The 22,010-nt window shown below is 46.8% G+C and overlaps 1 protein-coding gene across 1 annotated transcript; it reads right to left on the bottom strand.

Annotated features, from left to right (window-relative positions):
* Window positions 1-900: 900 nt before the first annotated feature.
* Window positions 901-21,121, bottom strand: UBE3B (ubiquitin protein ligase E3B). The gene is made up of 26 exons (XM_009880321.1): window positions 20,900-21,121; window positions 20,695-20,815; window positions 19,280-19,339; window positions 18,769-18,873; window positions 18,570-18,666; window positions 17,964-18,049; window positions 17,177-17,259; window positions 16,129-16,234; window positions 15,324-15,444; window positions 14,464-14,641; window positions 13,895-14,064; window positions 13,015-13,182; window positions 12,016-12,187; window positions 11,133-11,251; window positions 10,364-10,478; window positions 9,853-9,952; window positions 9,138-9,257; window positions 8,623-8,799; window positions 8,420-8,530; window positions 7,656-7,793; window positions 7,179-7,244; window positions 4,706-4,764; window positions 2,890-3,072; window positions 2,364-2,475; window positions 1,898-1,990; window positions 901-1,417 (listed from the first exon to the last, which is right to left on the bottom strand). The coding sequence occupies exons 1-26, from the start codon at window positions 21,058-21,060 to the stop codon at window positions 1,226-1,228; spliced, it is 3,213 nt and encodes a 1,070-aa protein (XP_009878623.1). The 5' UTR covers window positions 21,061-21,121; the 3' UTR covers window positions 901-1,225.
* Between the last annotated feature and the right edge of the window lie 889 nt (window positions 21,122-22,010).

The raw sequence follows: 22,010 nt of genomic DNA, 5'->3' as shown, positions 1-22,010 counted from the left end.
TCCCCACACACGCACGCGCGCACACCCCCCCACTCACAACCTCCCTTTCAGAACAACCTGAAGAAGCTGCCTGCTACAGGCAAACATCAACCGTTAAAAATAAGGCCAGAAAGAGACAAAGCAACGAAAATAAATAGTTTGGCAACAAAGCAAATATGGCTGTTACGCAGAGGCCAAGTCTTGGTTTGAAACACCACATCTCCCTAACAAAAGGGGCCGCAAACAAAGTGAAACCTCTAACCAAGTAAAGGGAATTTTGCCAGCGGAGGTTTCCAGAGGGCTCTCAGCAGCTCCACACATTCCCCTTCCAGAGAGCACAGGGGGCACCTGCCCCGCTTGAGCACTGCGCTGGGGAGCGAGGGCTGCCCGAGCCGTGTGCCAGCTCCCGGCCTCCGGAAACTAAATAAAATTCAACCTTTTCTGCTCCTGAGCAAATTCAGACAACAACCGCTTTCGTCCAAAGCACAGGCTCTGGCAAGAGCTTGGCAGAGGCACAGCTGGCTCAGCACGCTGACCCCCACGCCTGCCGCTTGAGCTCTTAACCTACAGCACTCCGAAGCCTTCCTGAGAACGGCAGGGTCCATCTGCTCGCGTTTAACCTGCTGCTTCTCCAGTCTGGGCCAGTGGTTCATTCCCCGAGACAAACGCAAGGGCCTCGCACGGAGCAAGGGCGTCAGGAAGCCCCCGCGCAGCACCTGCCCTGAGTAAACGGTGCCCATTCGTGGCACATCCAACGCTGCAGCCTCGTGCTCGTCTCCTGGCGGGCTCTGTCACGGTTGTGCCTTTGTGCAGCTTCCCACAGACTGACTTCCACCCAGTAAGAAACTGGACCGTCTCCTGGGAAAGGGAAAAGAAACGCTCCCGCAGCAGCAGCTGCCCAGACTGCACAGCCCGCTGGGGGGTATTACGGTCACTAATCTGACTGGCACTTTTAATGTTCCTTTTATGCTCCCCCGGGGTTTGCTTTTAAAGACGATTTACGTGGGTGTCAAGTGAAGTGTATTGGGTCAGGCCCATCACCTCCTTCATCCTGGAGAAGTGCCCAAGAAGAGCCAGCCCTGTCTAGCCCAGCAGCTCTTCCCTGTAAACCTCTATTATCAGCTGCATCTCTCCAGCCCTCCAGTGAGCAGTCAGCTCCCGCGGAGCCGATCCACCCTCTGTGCGGGAAGGCCGCCACCTCCAGCAGCTCCGAGAGCCCCCATTGAGCAGTCCAGGGCCATGGCAACTAGGAGAGCTCGAAGCCAGTGTTCATGCTGATTGCGTAGCGCAGCTTCTCCCGCAGGATGCTTTTCTTGCTGTAGTTGGGAAGCTTGAGGAGGTTGAAACACGTAGAGGAGGTTGGGAGACGCCCACCCGGCTCTTTCTTGCGGATCGTGAAGAAGCCCCGTAGCACACTGCCCAGCGTGTCACCGGTGTCCTGGAACAGGGCGGAAACACATCACCCTTGCACTTCTCTGCTGCGCTCCCGCCAGGCAGGGCAGAGGTGCGAACGCAAAACCCATCTGCTGGGAAGAGGGAGAGTGAAACCTCAAAGCCCCGTCCCCCACGACAGCTAGAAGGAGCTTCTCTTGTAACTGCAACTGCCCCTACACGGGCAGCGTCCCTTGGCAGGGTGCAGAGGGGAACGGGATCAGAGGCACGGGGCACAGGGGGGCTCCGAGGAGAAAACACATCCCTGGAGACAAGCAGTAACAGCCCAAGCGCTGCTGTGTGCGGCAGGAGGTAGGAGCAGCCATATGCATCCTGTTAGTCTAAGGTTGCTTTCACCTTGCCCTATAGAGCATATATCTTTACGCCTTAGAGTTTCCCGGTGAGAGGTGAGGAAGCTGGGCAGGGAAGGAGGTCTGCCAGAAGCCTGGCAGGGAACGCACGAGACCCGAGCGAGCAGGGTGCCTACCTGATCATCAGAGACTTCCACGCAGCGGATGGAAAAAGGAGGCTTGAGGTAGGCAAAGCCCAGAAGTGGAGGCCTGGAGCAGCTGGTAACAAACTGAAAAAGCGACGGACAGTGAAAAGACAGCAGCAGTGAGAGCAGTCCGGGTATAACAGACATGCGGCTAACGCAGTCACAGCAGACAGCTGCTCGGACTGGCATTTGAGCACCCCGCGGTACAATACTGCTGAGCTTTAGTGCACAGCTCCGCTATCCTTTGAAACCAGGACTATTCATGGTGACACAAGAGTGTTTATAGAAACTCTGCTTCCACGGCTGCCCCTCTGCAGGGGAGCAGGATGTTGATTTTAAGGCATGAAGCATTCTGACACTCCTCCTACTAGTGCAGAAAGCACCCGGCTACCGGGAGAAGAGCAGCACTGGCCCAACCACCCGAAAGGGCAGATGAGGCTGAAATGACCATATTTACCTTGAGAAACATGGCCCTCTCCTCAGGGCTGAAGTCATTGGCTAGGATGTCCCACAGCCAGATAATGACCCGGTGACTCCCATGGAAGCCCCCATAGTACACCGTGTGTTTTCTGGGGAGAGAAAGTTTGTGACAGGTCTGTGCCCCGCCGCAGCAGGAGGGTCAGAGCTGCAAGTGCTGGAGGGATCAGTTCCTGCCACGAGTCAGGGTTCACTGCTACAGCCAACGCTGCCACTACTGAACCCCCACCAACGCTGACTGGGCACTTGATCAGAGAAAAGGGAAGGGCAGAGAGAAATTCTACGTTCAGGAACCAGTGGAAGAAAGGACCCTCCCATTCATTAGTACTTTGTCCCAATTAGCTTTAAGGAACATGTTCTTCAGGTCCATTCGTTTCTGTCTGTTCCTCAAATTTCAATTAGGAGAAACAGAAAGCTGAGGAAGAGACGGTCTCCTGCAAACCTCCGAACAGCTACGTAACAAAATGGCTGAGCGAGAAGACCAGCAGATCAAGTTGCTCACTTACTTTAAGTCCTCCAGGTCAATCTCGGCGTTGTCACCGGAGATCAGCCGCTGCAACTCTGGTGCAGAAAACATACGAATCCACTCAGGCTTAATGATCGACCTGAATCCACTGATGAGTGCTGCTGTCTGACTCTTGATTTGTGTGTGCATCCGGAAGTGAGCCATGAGATGGATGTAGCTGATCCTGTGTGTGACAGGGAAGGTGGCAGTGAGGGAGCTGGAGCAGCCAGGGACAACCACCTCGTTGGTACAGGAACAAGGTTGCTGGCCTGTCTCTCCAGCCCCAAATGGACTAGCGCTGCCTGGAGACGCATTGTACTTTCCCCTGCAGGGCCCTGCTCTTTATTTAAAGAGAAAGAGCTGTTCTTCTGCCCAGGCTTTGCCCCCCACACCCCGCCTCTGGGACTGCTTGCTCTTTTCTTAGAGCTTCTTCCCAACCCGGGGACTAACTGGCTCTAATAATCACTTGATCAACCTTGGGCGGACAGCAGCTCACAGAGGGGAGCGTGCATCCCACTCCTCTTTAAAGGATCCGCTCCCCAGTCACAGGCACTTCTCTAGGTTTGAAAAACAACCGCCTGGGCTCTGACACCGCCTGCGCTGAAACCCATGGCTGGAGAATCAACACACCAAAAAAAACACTTAGGAGGTTTCCACCTTCATCCCAGGAGTATGGAAGAGGTGCACTGTTTATTAGAGGGAGGCACCATCAGGCTTCCCCTTCTCACCACCAGCCGAAACAACCGAGCTCGCCGATTCTTCTTCATCAGCTCCTAGGCGGACACCACCACAATCACGCTGACTGGGTTTTCAGCTGGGTAACCTCACTCCACCGTTAACAGACAGAACTGTTTCCAGACTGCTTCCACTTAAAACGCTTCTCCTGCTCCCTCCCAACTACCAATTTCTGTACACATCTGCACAAAAGCTTCAAAGTTTCTGCTGTAAGCGAGCAGAGCAACATACAGGACTTTCAACTTTCTCCCTCAGCTGATTTCTGACAAGCCAGAGGAAGATCCTTTCAGATGCAAACTCCCTGGTCGGAGCTCAAGAAGGGAAAAGACTGAGAACATCGGATTGCAAAGCACGACTAACAAAGACAAATCCTCAGGTAGGATCCAGCTTTCACTTGCCATTAAAGAGAACAACCCCCAGATTACCAGTTCAAACACACATCTGCTTAATAGATATTTTATCCCGCTTTTATGATCACTGAAGGGTATAGAGAAGGAAAAAAAAATAGAAGGGAACAAAAAGGTGGGTTTGGTTTTCAGGCTCCGGAGTTGACATTTACGATAACTATCTAAAAGCCGGTTATCTGTGAAAATAGCTACAGGGCTCAGTGTCTCCTCTGATTTTCTGTGTCTAAAGTACGACTGTCGACTACATTTGAATTCACCACTGTCTCTTCTGAAGAACAGCGCTTTATACAACTGCCACATGTTATCATTCCGAGAAGATCTGTCTGCTCCAAGGTGTCTTTGAGCATCTGTGCCCTCTATGTTCACGACTGTGTGCCTGAATTGCTTTGAATCCATCTGTCTGTATCTATCACCGTCATTAAATCCTGCAGAATCTCACAGACTGTGTGCCTTTGACCTCCGAAGCGCTGTTTCAAGAAGTAAATTGTCAATTTTTATTTTGCAAATCGAATTTAATACAATTTCTGCCGATGAACTGTAACCAGTAAATTCTATTAAGATATTTATGTGCTCCTTCTACTCCAATCTATCTCAATTCATTCCAGATGCAAGCCCAAGGAACTAGAATAAAGTATTTTGCAGTGGTGACCTTAAAAATCTAATTGCTGTACTTACTTATTTTCATTGGTAACGGGAATGGTCTTCCCTCCAGGAACAAGTTCATGGCAAACAAGCTGAGGGAAGAAATGATTGTATTGCTAATTACTGCCTGGAACCACAATGGAAAGAAATGCCGCGCTAAGCTGTTACCTCCCCATAAAACATTTATTTTTACAATAAAACAGTAGGATTTAAAATTTAAGTAATAATCCTGCTTCTGCCTTGAACCAGTTTCGCTTAACTATTAACAGAGTAATTGAACAGTAGAGAACTCCGACTCTCCCACCAGTGGTGCTCGCCCTTCTTCGAGGAAGCCTTCTCTCTAGTCCGATCCATCACTGCGGAACTGCACGCAAATCAATTCAAAGAGCCCTGGGGGACAATCCCAGAATCCAGAGGCTGAACAAGCTCAGAGCCTTCGCGTAGCTCAGACTAACAGCACAATCTAAAGCTGTCTGCTCCACAGGTCTCATCTGGGGCCACCCGAGCGACAGAGCTCCCTGGAGTTCGCTGTCCCTCAAGCTGGGCACTCCAGGCACGAAGCCCAGAGCGCTCAGCAAGCGAGACAGCTGGGAAGTACCTCCTCCCAGCCCTGCCAGGCCAGGGTCTGCTGCTCAGCCAACAGCACCGCTCAGAGACAGCGGCACAGACCCTCCGGGTGCTTCCTACAGCAACAGAGTCGTGACTCATCTTTGCACCAACACTAAGAGGCAGAACATCATTATTCACATATTACAGTGGCCTCTGTGCTTCCGTTCCAGGTGACTTCTGAGGTCAGAGTGGAGCCCAGCCCAGGGAATGAGCTAACTCCCCTGTGCCGAGCACCGTCGTACCTAGCAGGGACACACAAGTTCATTCAAGGAGCAACAGGGTTACTCCACCCGGCTGCTTCAGCGTGGCCAAAGCACAAGGCAAACAGCAGTCCCCCGGTTTAGTTGGCAGTTTTGAGCACTGCCGCCTTCAACGTCTCACTGCTGAGCTCTCATATGCTGTTTCCTACCTTCATTTTTAAGGTGGAAAAAACCTCAAGGCCAAAACCTCAGCAACCCTGAGGCAGCAGCAAGGTGTTCAGCCCACTGCGCAGCGGACACAACCTCTCATCCATGCGGAGCAGAGCTGTGTCAGTACTCAGCTGTCTTCCCACTCACCCGCACGGCTTTGCAGCTGCAGTTCCACTGCTCTCGCTGCTATCGGATGTATCCAAGCCAGGTCCAAACGAGCCAGCTTCGGAGTAAGAAACAGCAGCACGCAAAGCTCTCGAGGACAGGCTGCCCCAGATAAACACTCCATGACTTAGTGGTCTCTGAGCTCTGGGCCACTGGATCTACACGGCTAACAGTGCTCAGGCTTAGCGCTAGCCGGGGTCTCCCCGCAGAATTCGCAGCAGCAACAGCACACACAGACAGCGAAGGCATTTTTATCTTCTCCATCTGTATTTTCCAGCTATGCGCACACAGCGTCACAGAACCAAAGGCACAAGTGCAACCAAGAACCTTCAAGCCTTCGTAAGGGACTGACAAACAGCCTTTTCTTCTCAAGGCCAAGAGACCTCCTGACACACTTCAGGTTTCTCTGATGAAAAAGGCTACGTTTAAAGAAAAGAATTCCTCCCTACTCACACAGATTCTTATTTTTAAAAGAGAGGAAAACCAGCTACACAGGGAAAGCAAAGAACACTGTTTTTTAAACAGAAAAGAAAAGAATCCCGGCACTAGAAAAAATAAGGGTCAGAGGGGAACCTTTTTGTGGAAAAAGCTGTTCTCTGCCCACAGCTAAATATTGAACGAACCCGCAGAATCCTATGGCTGAGTTCAGAGAACCTCTGAAGCTGAGCCAACCTTTCAGCACAGGCATTATTTTTGTAAAAGGAGAGCAGAGCTAAGCCCTAACCACAATCAAACACAAGGTCATTTACTAGTCAGTCCCCTCAGGATTCTTGTTCAGATGGGCCACACAGAGCATCCACCTGACACGCTCAGAAACACAAGCACCGGAGTAAAAAGCACTCCGTGTAGCATGAACTTGGACAGACTGCCTGACTTTTAGATGCTCAAGACCAGCTCTCAGAAAGCTCAGCCGAGAATAATAGCTGTCTTCTGCTGGCAAGTCAGACTGCAGGTGTATTTCTCTGCTCTAATGACACCCGTAAAAGCCAGGACACCTCTGCTCAAGAGTCAAACCTAGTTCTGCTGCCAACTGCTTATATTCACAGCCTGCCACTTCTGGCACCACAGGCTTTCCCACAGCAGTGAGCAACAATCCTCGGGATCCCTCTTAGTGCCTCAACGGCTCTTCCTGGTAGCATCAGCCAGGGAGACGCTCCTGTGCGGAGCAGCTAGGATCTACCCAGGAGAAACAGGAATTGCGTGAGCCAGGGCTGCGGGACTCTATCAGTGCCCAGAATTCTGCTCGTCACCACCCAGCACGAAGAGGGTGTTTGGAACAAAGCAGAAATGAAGTCCAACACAGTCACTGCGTAAAAACCTACCTGACCCATCACATCTTCATCGTAGGACAGCGTTAAGCCCAAGTCACTGATATCACCATCATAACGCTAGAGGAACGACAGAGAAAGGGAAAAGAAGGTCAGTGTTCAGCAGCAGGAACAGCAGCTCTGCATTTTTGTATTACTCTTCCACTAAGTGATCCCCAGCAGGCACGAGGCACCAAAGCACAACAAATACAGGAGTTGCTCCAGGTTATGGGGAGACTGCACAAGAGCGAAGGCTAAAATTTGGGATTTCCTGATTGCCGGTTCCAGGTTTACACCTTCACACTCCTTTTTCCTCCCTGCTTGCCCCAGTAAAAATACAGAACAGCCACCTGCCAACCCGCTTCAGAATCACCAGTTACTTCCAGGGTGTTTTTAAAGATGACCAGTACCCCAAAGGCATTTGCAAGTCTAGTATTTCTAGCAGCAGCCAGCGATAAGGGAATTGAACAACAGGAAAAGTAATGCACAAACCTTAATTGAAGTGAGATTTTTATAGAACTCAGAGTCCAAGGAGGGAAGTTCATCTACGGAGCTGTAGAAAACACTGTGGTGGTGCCCAAGTAGCTGACTCAAAAAGAAGGAAGCAAACGGTACATCCACAACTATTCCCTACGGACAACAAGGACGCACGGGTAAGGTACCAACGCATAGGTAAGGTCCCGCTGCATACTTGTTATGTGCAACATCTGGTTACCTACGAGGTCTGCAGGCAGATCATGTGTTGTGGAGTAAGAAAGATGCAAGACATTGAAATCAGCTAAGAAAACCACATCCTCTTAAAATCTGTTAATTAGTGGAGCAGGTGCAGAAAGGCAACAGGGGAACTCCATGTTTCCTTTAAAAGAATTACCTTACATGGAGAGGGTCATTCCGTCATCCCATCCTCCTTTTAGCTACATGTCACTTTAAGTAAGGTATCAAGAAATGGACACTTGTAAGGCGTAACACCGAAATAACAGACTCCTCCAGCTAGCGTCCCCAGCACCAAGAAGAACAATCAAGGTATGTCGCAGGTTTTACCTCCGAGATTATTTTTAATGCATGCCTGAAGAAGTGCCAGACTGCTCCACCATCAGTACCTTTATCCAAGTCATTTTTAAAAACTCACCTCTTCACTAACACCTCCCCGAGCACAGGACAGATGCTCTCAAGGGCAAGGGGCACCATCACACAGCTGCCCCTGAACAGTGCTACACCAACAGTGACAATATCCCAATACGGTACTTTTGGCTCACCTCGTACACAGCCTTCCCAAGCATCTTCCCCACAAACTCGAAGAGCTGTAGGTAGTTCTCATGAATGTAGGATGTTGGGGATGGATACAGCCTCTCATCACCACTGGTTGTCTGCACACAAACAGAGGTAACAGCACAGTGAGCCAGTCTGTTTCTCTCTGCAGTGGGTCATCACGGCCAACATCTGCAGTCCTGCGTCACACCTTGAACAAGTTGAGTGCGGGGTCAAACACCTTCTTTATTATCTCTTCCAGAAACTCTTTGAAGACACCATCTTGATCAATACCAGCCTCATCGACACCCAGATCATTCACAAACTTCACTCTGATCACTCCCTTCATGGCATTCTGGGAAAGCTGCCGTAGCTGTTCATATCCATCCTACACACACCAGAAGAGGCAGAGGAGAATCATACAGGAAGACACGTGAAACACCCACGCAGACGTGCAGCAGAGACAGGAGACAGATACACCCCAGATATCTGCATTTGTCATTGAATTTCATGTCCAAAAAGACCGTCATTTTTCCTGGTCAAAGCTCCAGGTTTGTAGCAGTCTGAACTGAACCAAGGGCCAGCATTTTCCTGTAACATCAAGCGGGCAGAACTGGCACTGGGTCCCTCAGCACCCACAGAGAAGGTAACACCATATTCACACCCCATTCTTGTCAGGTCAAGTTACTGACCTGTTGGTTGACTTCGGAAAGCCAAGTCACTCACCTCCAGCATACGTGAGCGGCGGATAGTGATGTGTGTGACATGAGGTGATGCAGAGCTGGTTTCAACCAGCCCAAGCTTCTCCTTCTCCTTTGTAACCATGTTTCGGAAAAGCAGCACCCTCTTAAAAAGAAAACAAAGGTAAGTATCCACAAGGATCCTTATCCTCCAGTGCAGCAGTGCTTTCAGATGCTCCCGACACACACCCAGAACCAGCTCTTGGTTGTCCCTTTCCCAGCTAGGCTCAGTGATGCCACTGTCTCCTGCTCACTAGAAATAGTGGAATCTGACTCCTTGTTTCCCAGTGGGACAGAGAAATCCTTGAATCTCTGCTTCGGGAGGGACAGGGTACTGACAATACTGAAAATAAAAGCGTATTTCCTATCATTACATAAAGTTCTGTCGTGTCTGCAGATTTGCTACCTGCAAAAAGACATTCTGCTTTCTGCATAAAGACTTTCTCCAAAGCCACATCACGCACTGCTGGCTGACTCCATGCAGCTGCCCACACAAATAAGCTCTCTCCCAATGAGAGAAATCAAGACAGTTTAGAAGAAAGATATCGGGGAGAGTGGGGGAAAGAAGAAGACTTTTGTTTAACTGGCATTTCAATCACAAGCTCCACATCACAAAACGCTAAAGACGCATGTCCCTTCCATCCCAGGTCACCCAGGTTGCTGACTTTTTAGCCTCCATCCTCTGCCCTTGCCCCACTCACGTTCTTGTGGGGAATGACGTGCGGGATGTACTGCAGGAGCAGCTGGGCTCGTTTCTTGTCCTTGTCCAGCTCCTGGAAGAGCACGCTGGGTTTGAGGTCCCTTACAAAGAAAGGCACAGATTCAGAGATCCCTGAGAAATGCCCAGGTGTGGTAAATAGCTGGGGGTAGGAGAGAGAGGAAATCTGTAATGATTTCAAAGACGATTTAAGTGCTCAGGTGTATACAATCTAAGAAGGCCAGAGACACTCAAGCTGTTGGGTGCTGAGTCAGTTTTCAAAGCATCACCCTCCTGCAGCAGCAGCTAATCCTTACACCGCAGAAGAGAAGCACAATAGGAGAGGCGTCCGTAAATGCAAACAGAGGGAGCAGCTCCGACCTTGATCTCACAGGTAGCACGAGAGGCACTCAGTGTAAAAGTAAGGGATCCCAAAGCAGCCACCCACAGGGGAGCTGGTGCAGTGGGACAAGCACACAGCTGCACATGACCCTCGCCTTGAGCTGGACACTTACTTGCGTAACCAGTGGTCTTCGGGAGCAAAACGCCTGCGGCAGTCCCTTTCATACAAGACCATGAGCCAGCCATGGACAGAATGAAACAGCTCCAGGGTCTCCCCTCTGGCGTTCTCTGAACAAAAGGAACAAAGCAGCAATGCCCAGGCACCCTAGGTAACAGGAGTGTCCAAGAGCAACGTGTTGATCATCTGCCCCACACTAATACGACAGGTGTATTTCTCCTAAACCTCCACTGGCTTCAGAGGGAAGGAAGAGATTTCGCGCCTCCCAGAAGAGAGACAATCTCTTCTTCGATCAAAGTGAAAAAAACTCTTAGCCACATCAAAGCCATCTCAGCCAGCTCCAACTGAGCCATCACAACAGAAATGGACTATCTCATCTAATTGCCAGAATGGAGCTGTACCCAAATTACACCAGCATATAGATCGACACTAGATATCTACAGAGACACCAGCCAGCCTGCTCTGCTTTGTCAAAGCACTACAATTCATTCTTGTCCAATACACGGCCCAGTCACGCTAAACTTAAATCTCTGGCAAAAACCAGCGTGCCCATTGTGTCTGTTACACAAATTCCTATTGGAAAAAGGAAAAGTGCACCATATTTGGTGCCAAGCACAATAGTGGCATCTGGACACCAAAAGATCGGGACATATTCTCAGTTATTCTTTGTGCAAAGTAATAATTAGCAGAAGCTTCAAATTCTAAAAGTAATGCCATTTTTTGTTCTAATAGTAACCTCAACTCAAGCTACTAAAAGCACTCACCTACAATTCCATCCCAAATCATCTTAAATACAAAGGAATTCAGAAAAGATGAGATGGTAACAAGCTCTTCCAGTTTGAATGAAATCTGCTCTTCATAGACTTCTATGTCATCAAGAATCCTATCAGAGAAAACAAATGCAAATGCACAAGTGTAAATTTAATTCCCTTTTGAAATTTTCATAAAGGCACATTATCCTTCAGCAGCAGCTCTTATTTCTATGACAACTGACACCCATGAGGATCTAAAGTCATAAACAACTACATCTTATTTATTGATTTTGATCACTATCCGATCCTAACAGAAGAGTGTGAAAGGTCTGAGATACAAGCAAAGCCAGTATTTGGTAGATAAAAGGACCTGTGCACTCATCCTCGAGAAAACTTTTCATCATTCAAGCTAAGAAAACTGTCTCTACTGACCAGCAAAGGCAATTTTCCACTCCCTCTCCCATCCTTTGTGTTGTGTAAGTCTACGAGAGAAAGAGCAAAGTAGTTCTAAAGAGAAGTACATAAGCTGGAGAGCATTTTTGCCGCATTAGTCTAACATTGTTCCTTGAAGCTTATCTGGACTCATCAGTGTTTTCTTTGGACATTGTTGCCCATAAGGAATAGAAGAAATGTTTCTTCCCCCTCCATAGCTGGTGCTGTAATATTTTGTTACCAGCTGAGCCATCTGTATGTTCCTGAAGGCGCACATGGCTGAAGGAGAAAGTCCTTTTGAAGTCCTTTATTCCTCAGGACTCCATCTGAAAAGCTTGCTGCTTTACTCTGCCTAGTTATCTTTATGCAAAGACAGCAATACCTTAACTATTCCTCTTGAAACTTGAGGAACACAACAGCTTCACATTACAAATCTAGAGAGCACCTTCTGCTTGCTACCTACGTGATAAGGTGGCGGGAGCAGTCACAGAAGAGCATCAACATGGCCAGCAGCCTCTTGGATTCCTCCGTATCATTATTCAAGCACTCCAAGAAGAGTTTTAACCCGCCCTGTGGTCCCAGCTCACAGATAAAAGCCCATAATTTGGGCAACAGATCATCCAGGTAAGTGAGGCCTGGCAATAGGAAAAGATAAAGCACACTCAGTAAAGCTCGATCTGCCTGCGTGTTCGGGCAGGCTCAGAGACGAACGTGACCTGGAGCTGAAAGATCCTTTTGCAAAGCAAGACGTTACTGGAAGGGAAAATAAGCATCACATTTGGCTCCCAAGCCTGTCTGAATTAACAGGAAATGTGGAATCACCAGGAAAGCAGAAAAAAGTTTTTAACGAGGTATTAATCTTTTGCACATCTAAAGCTCTATCCCGCTAATTATTCACAACTTTAGAAAAGAATTAATTCCTGCGATCCAATCACCATTCCAGCCACCTTAAAGATAGGAACACAAAGCATGGTTGGTAAAACTACCAACAAGCACCTGTGGTCACTGCCATAGCCACAAACAAAGCATCTGAGGCTCTGGACTCATGCCTCTGCTCTAGCCACTAGACCAAAAGAGGGCTTATCTCCTCCCCCATCCATCCCTAAGACAGGTAATTTGTTCTTAAGATGTATGAAAGCATTCAGTGTTTGCATCACATAAAGATTAATATTGCCAGGCTTCTCAAAAACACTGACTCAGTCTTAAGCTTGATATGGAGTAAGCAAGGTTTCATTATAGGAAAACTCGCTTCAATTTGTATTCTGGAGAGTTAATGCTTGATAAAGAAGTGATGAATGTTATTGATCAGATGTATGATTCAGGATGGAACAAGCCTTCCACCCAGCCAGTCAATAAACTGTTGTCAGTAATAAAACTACCAACAAGTCAACAGAATTTAATAAGAAAAATCTATTTTTTCTCCACAATTTAAGTGATTTGAAAAGCACAGATGTGCCCTGACCTGTGAGTATCTGCAGACGGATCTGTGTTAGCGTTGTAAGCGTGGTTTGGTACAGGACACAGATACTGCACACCTTCTGCACTTCTGCGGAGTCCACTCGCTTGCCCCCAACAGGCTTGAGAATGTTGCGGACAGATGCAGACTTCTGGAAAGCTCTCTTAAAAAGATCTGGTGACAGAGAAGCACATGAGATGTTGGCTCAGGAGACAGAAGTGCTATTCCAAACCATTTCTTACTCTCAGCCACTTGGCGGCCATGCAATAAGGAGGACTTTAAGCAGACTAAGTCACTCCACAGACAGTCGGTTTTGGTGGACTTTTCTGGCAGAACACTGTACAGCTGCCAGTAATGCAGAAGAGTATTTCAGTGGGGGCATTACTCTAGAGCTTAAAACCTTACCACTACTGCAGCAACTAATGACCGCAGGATCTAGAGCTATGGGCAGCAGACAGAAAATATCTAGATTACAGCTGTCTTATTCCAACTACTCTTCCGCAGAATCCCCACATCACAGATCCACAAGCCAGCTTCACCTCGCTTTTCACCTGGGAAGCTGGCCTCCCGTCTCGCCTTGGGAACTACTAATTTATGCAGTAAGCACTTCAGCTACTTGAGAAACAATGAGAAAAACTGCTAAAATAAGCAAATATTTTCACAGCACCAACGTAGGAGACTTGCCCGAGGTCACAGAGGCATTCTGAGCAGGAATTACAAATAGGAGAGACCACATCCCCACCTAAGCAGCAGCAGCTGCTGCAAGCAATTACTCAAAGGTTTTAGGGTAAGAGGAAAATCAAATCCCTGTGAGTCCGCAAGAGAGAAAAACACGGGTACACACACACACAGAGGGACACAAAAAAAGCAACCCTCCAGAACTGACTCTTCATAGGAAGGCTGTTCTGCGGGGAAACCGGCTGTGTTGGCAGCTGAGCTATTTCCTGATTCTCCAGCAATTTCTTGCTGAGCACATCACTGAAGAGGATGCGGATCATATGGACTCCCCAGAGATGCTGCAGTTGCTTTGTCAGCAGAGGCATGGACTCATTCAATCTAAAAGACAAGGCAGAGAGACATGTTAGAAGGCAGGCTGGAATAAAACACCAGACAGTGATACTCTGATACATTTAGCTAATAGTCAAAACAGAGTATGCATCCACCCTACAGATGGTCCTCACAGGAAGAGCTGATATACAGGTCCTATATCGAGTGTACCAGTACGGCCACTGCTTACCAGTCTAACTATACTAAACAAATTTCCTCATGTCATAGACTGTACACGAATGCAGCAGTTTACACTGTGCAGATATAATCTGAAATGTCTGAGAAGTTATTCTGAATAGGGTCACACTGTTTACCTCAAAATATAAAACATATTGCAGCATTAAAAAAACAAAGGAAAAAATAAAGAGAGGCTTAATCCTCTACCACCATGGGGTCCTCCCCACTTACCCATAATCCACTGTCTGCGAAAACCAGCCTAGAACAGGATGCCAGTGGGTGAGGTTGGATTTCTTTTGTGAAACGTACTTCTGGCAGTAGGAGAGCATGTGAATGAGCACACCCACAAAATGAGCCGTCTCCTCCTCGAGAACTTTATCATTCAAGGAGCCCAAGTATACAAGATTACCTGGTGGAATGACCAGCACAGCAAGACTTAAAAGAGGAACAGATGCTGTGGGACAGCGGGTACAAACACAATATACCAAACAAACTCACACCCCTTTTCAAGTCCAGGAGAGGATTTCTGTGAGGAATGACTATTAGAGGCTGCCCTGCAGCAAGCCATTTCCAGCACACATCAGCCACTGAGGCGGCATGTCACTTTGGCAGCATGTCACTTTGGCATCCTCCTGCAGCCTTCTCGGCTGTATCCCACCAACACCTTCTACAAAGTACTATGAGCTACAGACGACTTATGGTTACTCCCGAGTTCCAACTGTTCCTCTTGTTACTTTTACAGTAATGTAAAATATTTCAGTAGCACAGGCATTTAGGGAAGTTAGATTCAAATCTGCTACACCGCAAGACTTTCTCAGATTCCAAGTGAAAAGCTAGTGGAAATAATATTTCACAGTTTAGGCATGATGACATGTATACAAGAGCAAGCCTCTGACCTTTCCTCCCTTTGCAGGGCTTTAAACCATGTTTGCAATATCCCAAAATATATCTCAGTTATTATTTAGAAACTATCTAAATAAGGATAAAAAACCCCCGATGAGTTGGAGGCAGCTCTGACCCATGGAGAAAGAAGATCTGACTCAAGACACTCTTCCAACACAGTAAAAAAAAGAAGCATTACAGGTGCTCACCTAACAAACAAAGAGTGTGACTTCCTTCCAGGCACACGCAGACATCTCGGCATTGTGCTTCACGACTTAAAAATAGGATGAACTTGCGAAAAAGACCATGAGATTCTATCACTGCCAGACGCTGAAAGAGAGAATTTAACTGCCAGTGAGGCTGAGAAACTCCACACAGAACAACCACACCTGATCTGCCATCAGCAATTCAGATTGTCTTTTCTTTCCAAATAAAGCAGCAAGTTGAGACTGTTGCACTGAAGAGAGAGTTTAACAGGAAGCTGGTGTGGGACATAAAAAAACCCTGCAGGTGAACAGGCCACGCTCTAGTTGTACACAGACCTTTGCAACCGTCTGTCTGCAAGAACACAGAACGCCCATTTGGCACAAAACTTGCCTGTCTGAACCAAGCTGCACAGGAGCCCTCAAATTAAATTAGATTAGCGGACAGCCTACTAGTCACCAACACAGATCCTTTGCCATGCAACAGACTGATTTTTGCTTTGGATCTGTCTATGGTTACACCAATAGAAGAATAAGGACATGCAAAAATTCAAGCTGTGCGTCACATATGCCTGTATTTTTATTTTTTTAATTTTTTTATTTATTTAGGGCAGTTCAACCCACCATCCCACTGGTATTAGAAACCCAGAGTATCTGGAGGGTTTAAGGATCAAGCGCTTTCACAACGGAAAGCTGAAACTGGCAACAAGAGAAATGCCAATGCTCTGTTCCAAGCGCTGATAAAATGGAGTGACAAGTGGCCTTATGTGATATTCAGTGGATTTTGGGTACTATTACATCACCCACTTACCTCAGGTGTTAGAGTAGCAAGATGAGTCATTATAGCAGGCACAGACATGATATGGATCAGAAACGACCTCAACAGATTGTCTGAAAACTGCGCAGCAACCACAGGGCTACAGAGAGAAGAATACTTCAGTGCAAGAAACCCGACCTAGCAAAGTAAGACGCAGTCTTTAACCGAGCCATTCCGAACTGGCTCCTGATTCTACCCTCGCCAAGAAGCATCACTGGAAAAAGAACTTCTTCACTTACACGACTGTTATCATAGCAAGTTCACAAAATTGCTTATGACTCAAAGGAATATAAGCCAAACTGTTCACAGCATAATGTATTTTTACACAGCACAGAGCACTGTAAGCGCTATGCGGTTCATCTCCTAAGTTCTTCTTTTCCCCATTACCATGAAGTCAGTAATTAAAAAGTTGTCTTCCTTAGGAAGATGTTAAGTGACATATTCAAGGACATCCACTACTACTCTACTGAATGTCACAACCTCATCGTCCCAACAGTGACAGCTATAGAAGGGACGTGGCACACAATTAACTACTGAAGTCTTAGAAGAATACTTGTTAGTGGCTGCAGATTTCCAGAGTGAAGAGGCATGGGCTCTGCAGAGGGGAGGGCGGGGTAACAGCATACTTTTCTTATTTTTAAGAGAACAGACTGAACCGTTACAAAAGTCTGCACCCAACTCTTGTTTCACAGACAAACTTTGCCTCTGGAAACTAAGTAACAGGTACATCTGCATCAGGAGCTCATCGTGAAGAGGCACAACCATACTTCTAGAGAAATCCAACCCCTTCTGATGATTCAACAGAAAGACATACAGATGCTGCACTCCAGAGTCTAGGCTCATACTAACACTAACTACTGACTCAAGAGCATTCTGATCTGAAAAAGGATGACAGGAAAGTGAGCTATTTGCCTGAAGCAGCTTCTTTCATCAGGGTAAAACTCCTAATGGCACAAAGAGACTGGCAGAATGAGAAGTCTTCAAAAAACACAATAAAGACAACTTTAGCTGCGTATCATCCCAAGCAGCTCTGGCTGCTTACCGCAATGCAAGAGAGAAGATGGCAGTCAAAGAGCCTTTGGACAAGGAAGGTCTGGATCTTGCCAAGCCATTAGTTAGCAAAATCTGGAATAAAAAAAAAAACAACAAAGCACCAAAAACCCCTGCAGTACTCGGAAAAAGATTATGATTACTCCTGAAAGACATCTTGTTTATTTTCAGAGCACAGAAACAGAACACCACCAAAGCAACCTAAAAACCAGCTACTACAAGTCATTTGGCAGAACTAGAAGAGCTTCGGGTTAATAATGGCGTAACAGAGAAACTGCAATCAAATCAGACACTCTACAGTACTTATTTCTCTAGGACCTGTACTCAGACAGTTCCCAGGCCTTTTAAAATCAACAGGCAAGGCTCATAGCTGCCCGGTAATATCATCCTCATTTAAAAGATTAAGAAAAATTACATCAGTTCCTCTCCAGTAGAGAACAGTAAACAAATCAAATACATACAAACCAGCAGCAGCAAAGTTTGGAAAAATATTCAAGAGTCCTTTCTGTCTATCTCATTAGGAGATGATTAAGTAGGATTGAGATTCAGCAATAGTGACAAAAAGGAGACAGTGTACTTTGTCTCAAGTGGGGAGACTCTGCTTTACTGCTTTGAAGAAAAATATGACCACACACAAATCACCAGCGCTCCACAACCAGCTTCTCCCTGACATACCACCAGAGAGACCATAAAAGCTTCCTCAGAACAAGGACCACAGCGCAGGACTGGGGCTTGTTTTGAATAAAGAGAAGACATAACTGTATCAGCTGGAGACTGACCTGCAGCACGGAATAAAATCCCTTCTGGTTTAGATGTCCCATGATGTTTGCGCAGATGTGGTTCATGGCAGGCCTCAGGGTTTCACCTTCCAGGTTAAAACATTGATATTAATAAATCGCCATCACAGCTCCACTCTTTACTTCCTTACACACTATAAAACAGTTTGTCAATTCATAAACCCTTCTTGCACAAAGTCCTTGCCCTCATTTGCAAAACCACTGTTTTAGCAGCATTTCACATCAAGTCTTGTTTAAGGTGTAAGTCTCGTATTTCCTCACGATATTTGCCTATTTGTCTATTTTTCTATGGGTGCTTCCTACAGAACCTCAGAGCTAAAAACATATTCCATTATCCTCTCAACACTTCTGGTGTGTGAGATTTTGGAGCGTTATAAAAACGTTGCAACTGTTGCTGTTCCAAGGGAAATAGCCTGTTTAATCTCAAGAGAATCCCTGCTGTCCATTCCATGCTTTGTGCAAGCACAGAAGCGTGATGAATCTTTGTGGTGAGCATGGGGAAAAGTCAGGGTACAGAAACAGCAATCAGTAGATTTTAATAGCAAGTCCCATATCAGTGGCTTAAAGCATTGAGTTGGATGCACCAACCTTTTCCCCGAAGGATTTTCCAGGTAGAAGTGTCTGTGAAGGTGACAAGCATTGTGAGGTGCAGATTGACCAGTCTGGAGTCTTGTAAGATGTCAGGCTGCGATAACAAATACCAATGTTAATAAATCAAATTAGCTTTGTGCCAAACTACAGAACTGTTAAGTGCAGGGAGACAAAACACTAAGAAAACGTTTCTTACCTTAAGCTGCTTGAGAAATTCACAGCAAAACCACAAAATGTCTTTGATCTGTTTGATCCATAGGAGCGTAAGATCCTTGGAGAGTGCCAGTGAGACATACCACACCTGAGAAAGGCGGGATACAAACGGGAGCAGGGATTAGGGTTTGTGCTACAGACTGGCAGAATACATTACCACGAAGCTTTCTTAGAAAATTACCTCCTGAGGGCCCTACTGAACCCAGCAGCAGAACCAAGTTATTTCTCTCCCCAGAATTCACAGGTCAAAGCCTACCACCCACCACAGAAAGAAACTGCCCTTTAACTCCTACCGCTGTATAAGCTGTATGTAGTAAAAGTATCACAGGAGTACCAAAGAACTTGTCCAAACATTCACCAGGGAATCTCAGCGGTGTTCAGGGGCTTTTGAAAGCTAAATTTCAAACATCGCCAACCTCCATCCCCACACACAGAATTAAAAAAAAAAAACAAGTAACCCTCCCACCCCCAAATTAAAAAAACATCATGCCAACCTTGGGCTCATTCTCAGCGTCCATACTATTAAGAATACACCGGCACAGCTTTTCATATCTCTGGGGGGCAAAAAAAAAAAAAAAAGAAAAGAAAAAGATGGCATTAGTTCTGACTACAGGAAGGTCTGTTCTGGAAAAGCACTAGGATCAGTTCAGCAGAGGGAGCAAGACACCTCCATATCAAAACAACAAATGTTCAAACACATTCCCTACAGACAGTGCCGATGGCTCCTTCCCCATCTACACGTTATGCTACAGCTATGCAGAAGTTTCCCTCCTCGACCACAGAGCTCATCAACAGGAGGAATTTCTCAGCCTTCCCTGCTAAATTGCCTCCCTCAACAGCACAGGCTGAAGCCAGGGAAAGCATCTTCCTGTTGGGGTTCAGCTAGATGAGCTTAATGCTAACGAGCGCAGCAGTGTGTTCCAAACTCCCGACCACCTCGGCTCTCAGCAGAACCTGGCGAGCACATCCAGAACTCCTTAACTATTATTTCAGCCCAGCTGTGTTTGTCACACGCTTGCAAGTTATAAAGCCGTTCTGAGCTACAGAATTGGCTGCTGTGGTTATCCGAACCAAGGGCAGCGTCCAGAAATAGCGTGGAAACAAACACAGCCTAGTCCTCGGCCCAGCAAGGGACTGACTTGCTGCTGGAAGGGAAAGGAGAAGAGGAAGAAGAACAGACATATTTCAGCAGTGCACCCAATTACCATAATGCAGAACTTCAAATGGACGCCAGGCACTTAAAAAATTTGTATGCAATATACACATTTTTTTTGATGCTGCAAATACAGAAAACTCCATTTGCAGTATTTGCACCATCATCTAGAGAAGAGGAATTCGATGGAAGAGATTAAAAAGAAAAGTTACTCACTGCTGCTACAATTTAAATACTCCCTTTCATTTCCCAATTGTTTTTGTTATAATTAGCCCTCACAGTTTCCTGGGGCAAATATAATTTCATAGACACTACAGCAAAGGGCTTCACTCCAAAACCACAAATTCAGGGCACAGTCAGAAAAGCAGTTGCGACACAAACAGCCTGCACTCTACACTCTGCCAGACCAGCTCTTTGTGAGCTCGCCACAATGTACCTGCCAGGGAGACTGATGCAGCTGACAAAATCATAAGGCACTGCTCAATTACTGAAGTTGGCACGGTCATCAGGAAAAACATTCATTAAACTATGCCCTGAATACATTAAACTACGCCCCTGAACCGCTACTAAAAAATTCAAGGGTTCTTCTAATTCACTCCTACAGGCAGATCTCTCCAAGAACTAAAACACAGGTCACATTTCGGAAGCCAAAATATATCACAGGAACCTACGTGATGACTAGATAACTAATTAAACATATTTAACGTGTTAAAATGTCCTCCAAAGAAGAAAAGCATGTCAGAGTAGCCACCTTACCTCTTTGTCCTCTTTATGATTAAATACAAACAGTAGTTTCCTAGCAATTCTGAAGATAGAAAGAGCACTTCTTTTACTTGAGCCAGATTCATTTGCCCCAAAGAAATCCTCCACTTCTCTCCTACCAGAGGGGAAAAAATGAGCATAAAAATCAAGCACACCTCCTCAGATAAGAGCAAAGCGCGGAAGGTAGAATTTCACACACCTTATCTCCCTCTGCAGGCGGCATCGACAGAGAAATCTCCTGATCAAAGCCTGGATCTGGACGACAGCACGCTCCCTCTCTTTCAGCTCCCTCCGCTCCTCCCGAGCCTGGCGTGCTTTGTCGAGGAACTGGGCTTTGGAGGACTGGCTCGCACTGAACATTTTTGTAATCTACCAAAACGCAAATTTAAGGAAACAAAGAACCATTGCAGCAAACACCTGGAGAACTAACTAGTAGCAGAGTGGACAAAACGCACAGGCAAGGGTAATTCTTTACATCACTTCTGAACTGACTGCCTGCATCCAGCATTTTAATAGAGGAAGGAGAGTACCCAACAGCATAGAAAGAAGCGCGTGCAAAATACAGCCTACGCAAAGCCAAAATTACTTGTCAATGGGACTGCAATAAGAAAACACATTGACATCCAAATCACTCCAGCAAAGCCTGCAACCTACTGCATGCAAGAGCAAAAAAAAAAAAAATCAGTGTATTTTCATTGTGTTCCACTCCCTGTGCTCCACCTCCCCTTTCCAGTCTTAGTTGTCTTCATTTTCTTGCTTACAGGTAAGTACAATTCTATAGGCAAGGAAATTAGGGAAAGGGCACAAGTGATGCTTGGAAGCTAATTTATTGCTCAATGAGACAAAATGCTGAGTCCAAAAGAGCTTTATAAATACTTGACAACAAACTCACCTGAGGGCTTACTTCTTCAAAAGAAGTGTGTGATAATCATTTATACGCAAACATGACCCTCATGCACTGGCTTCAGGCAGCTCCTGCACAGATAAGCACATTACCTGCAGGTGATTTGGGGATTTCATCTTTACCTTTCCAGTTCTAAGTCCTTTTGACCAGACTTACCTGCCACTACACCCTCAAGAAAACGTTCAGTCAGAAAAGCTTCAGGAGAGGAAAAGCATCACACCCAAGCGGTGCTGCTGACTACCACAGGCAGCTCCTCACGCCTCAGAGCGGGGAAGCAGCCGCTCGCTGTGTGACAGAAGCGAAGGGCAGCCTGGAGCGCGCCAGGGCCCCGGGAGCCGGTGAGACCTCAGCGGCAACGAGCGCTTCCCCCTTCCCCAGAGCGGGGGCAGGACCCACGAACCACCCC

The sequence above is a fragment of the Charadrius vociferus genome, unplaced genomic scaffold (genome assembly GCF_000708025.1).
Source record: "Charadrius vociferus isolate BGI_N301 unplaced genomic scaffold, ASM70802v2 scaffold332, whole genome shotgun sequence".
NCBI classification, from domain to species: domain Eukaryota; kingdom Metazoa; phylum Chordata; class Aves; order Charadriiformes; family Charadriidae; genus Charadrius; species Charadrius vociferus.
This window is presented reverse-complemented; position numbering and strand designations above follow the sequence as displayed.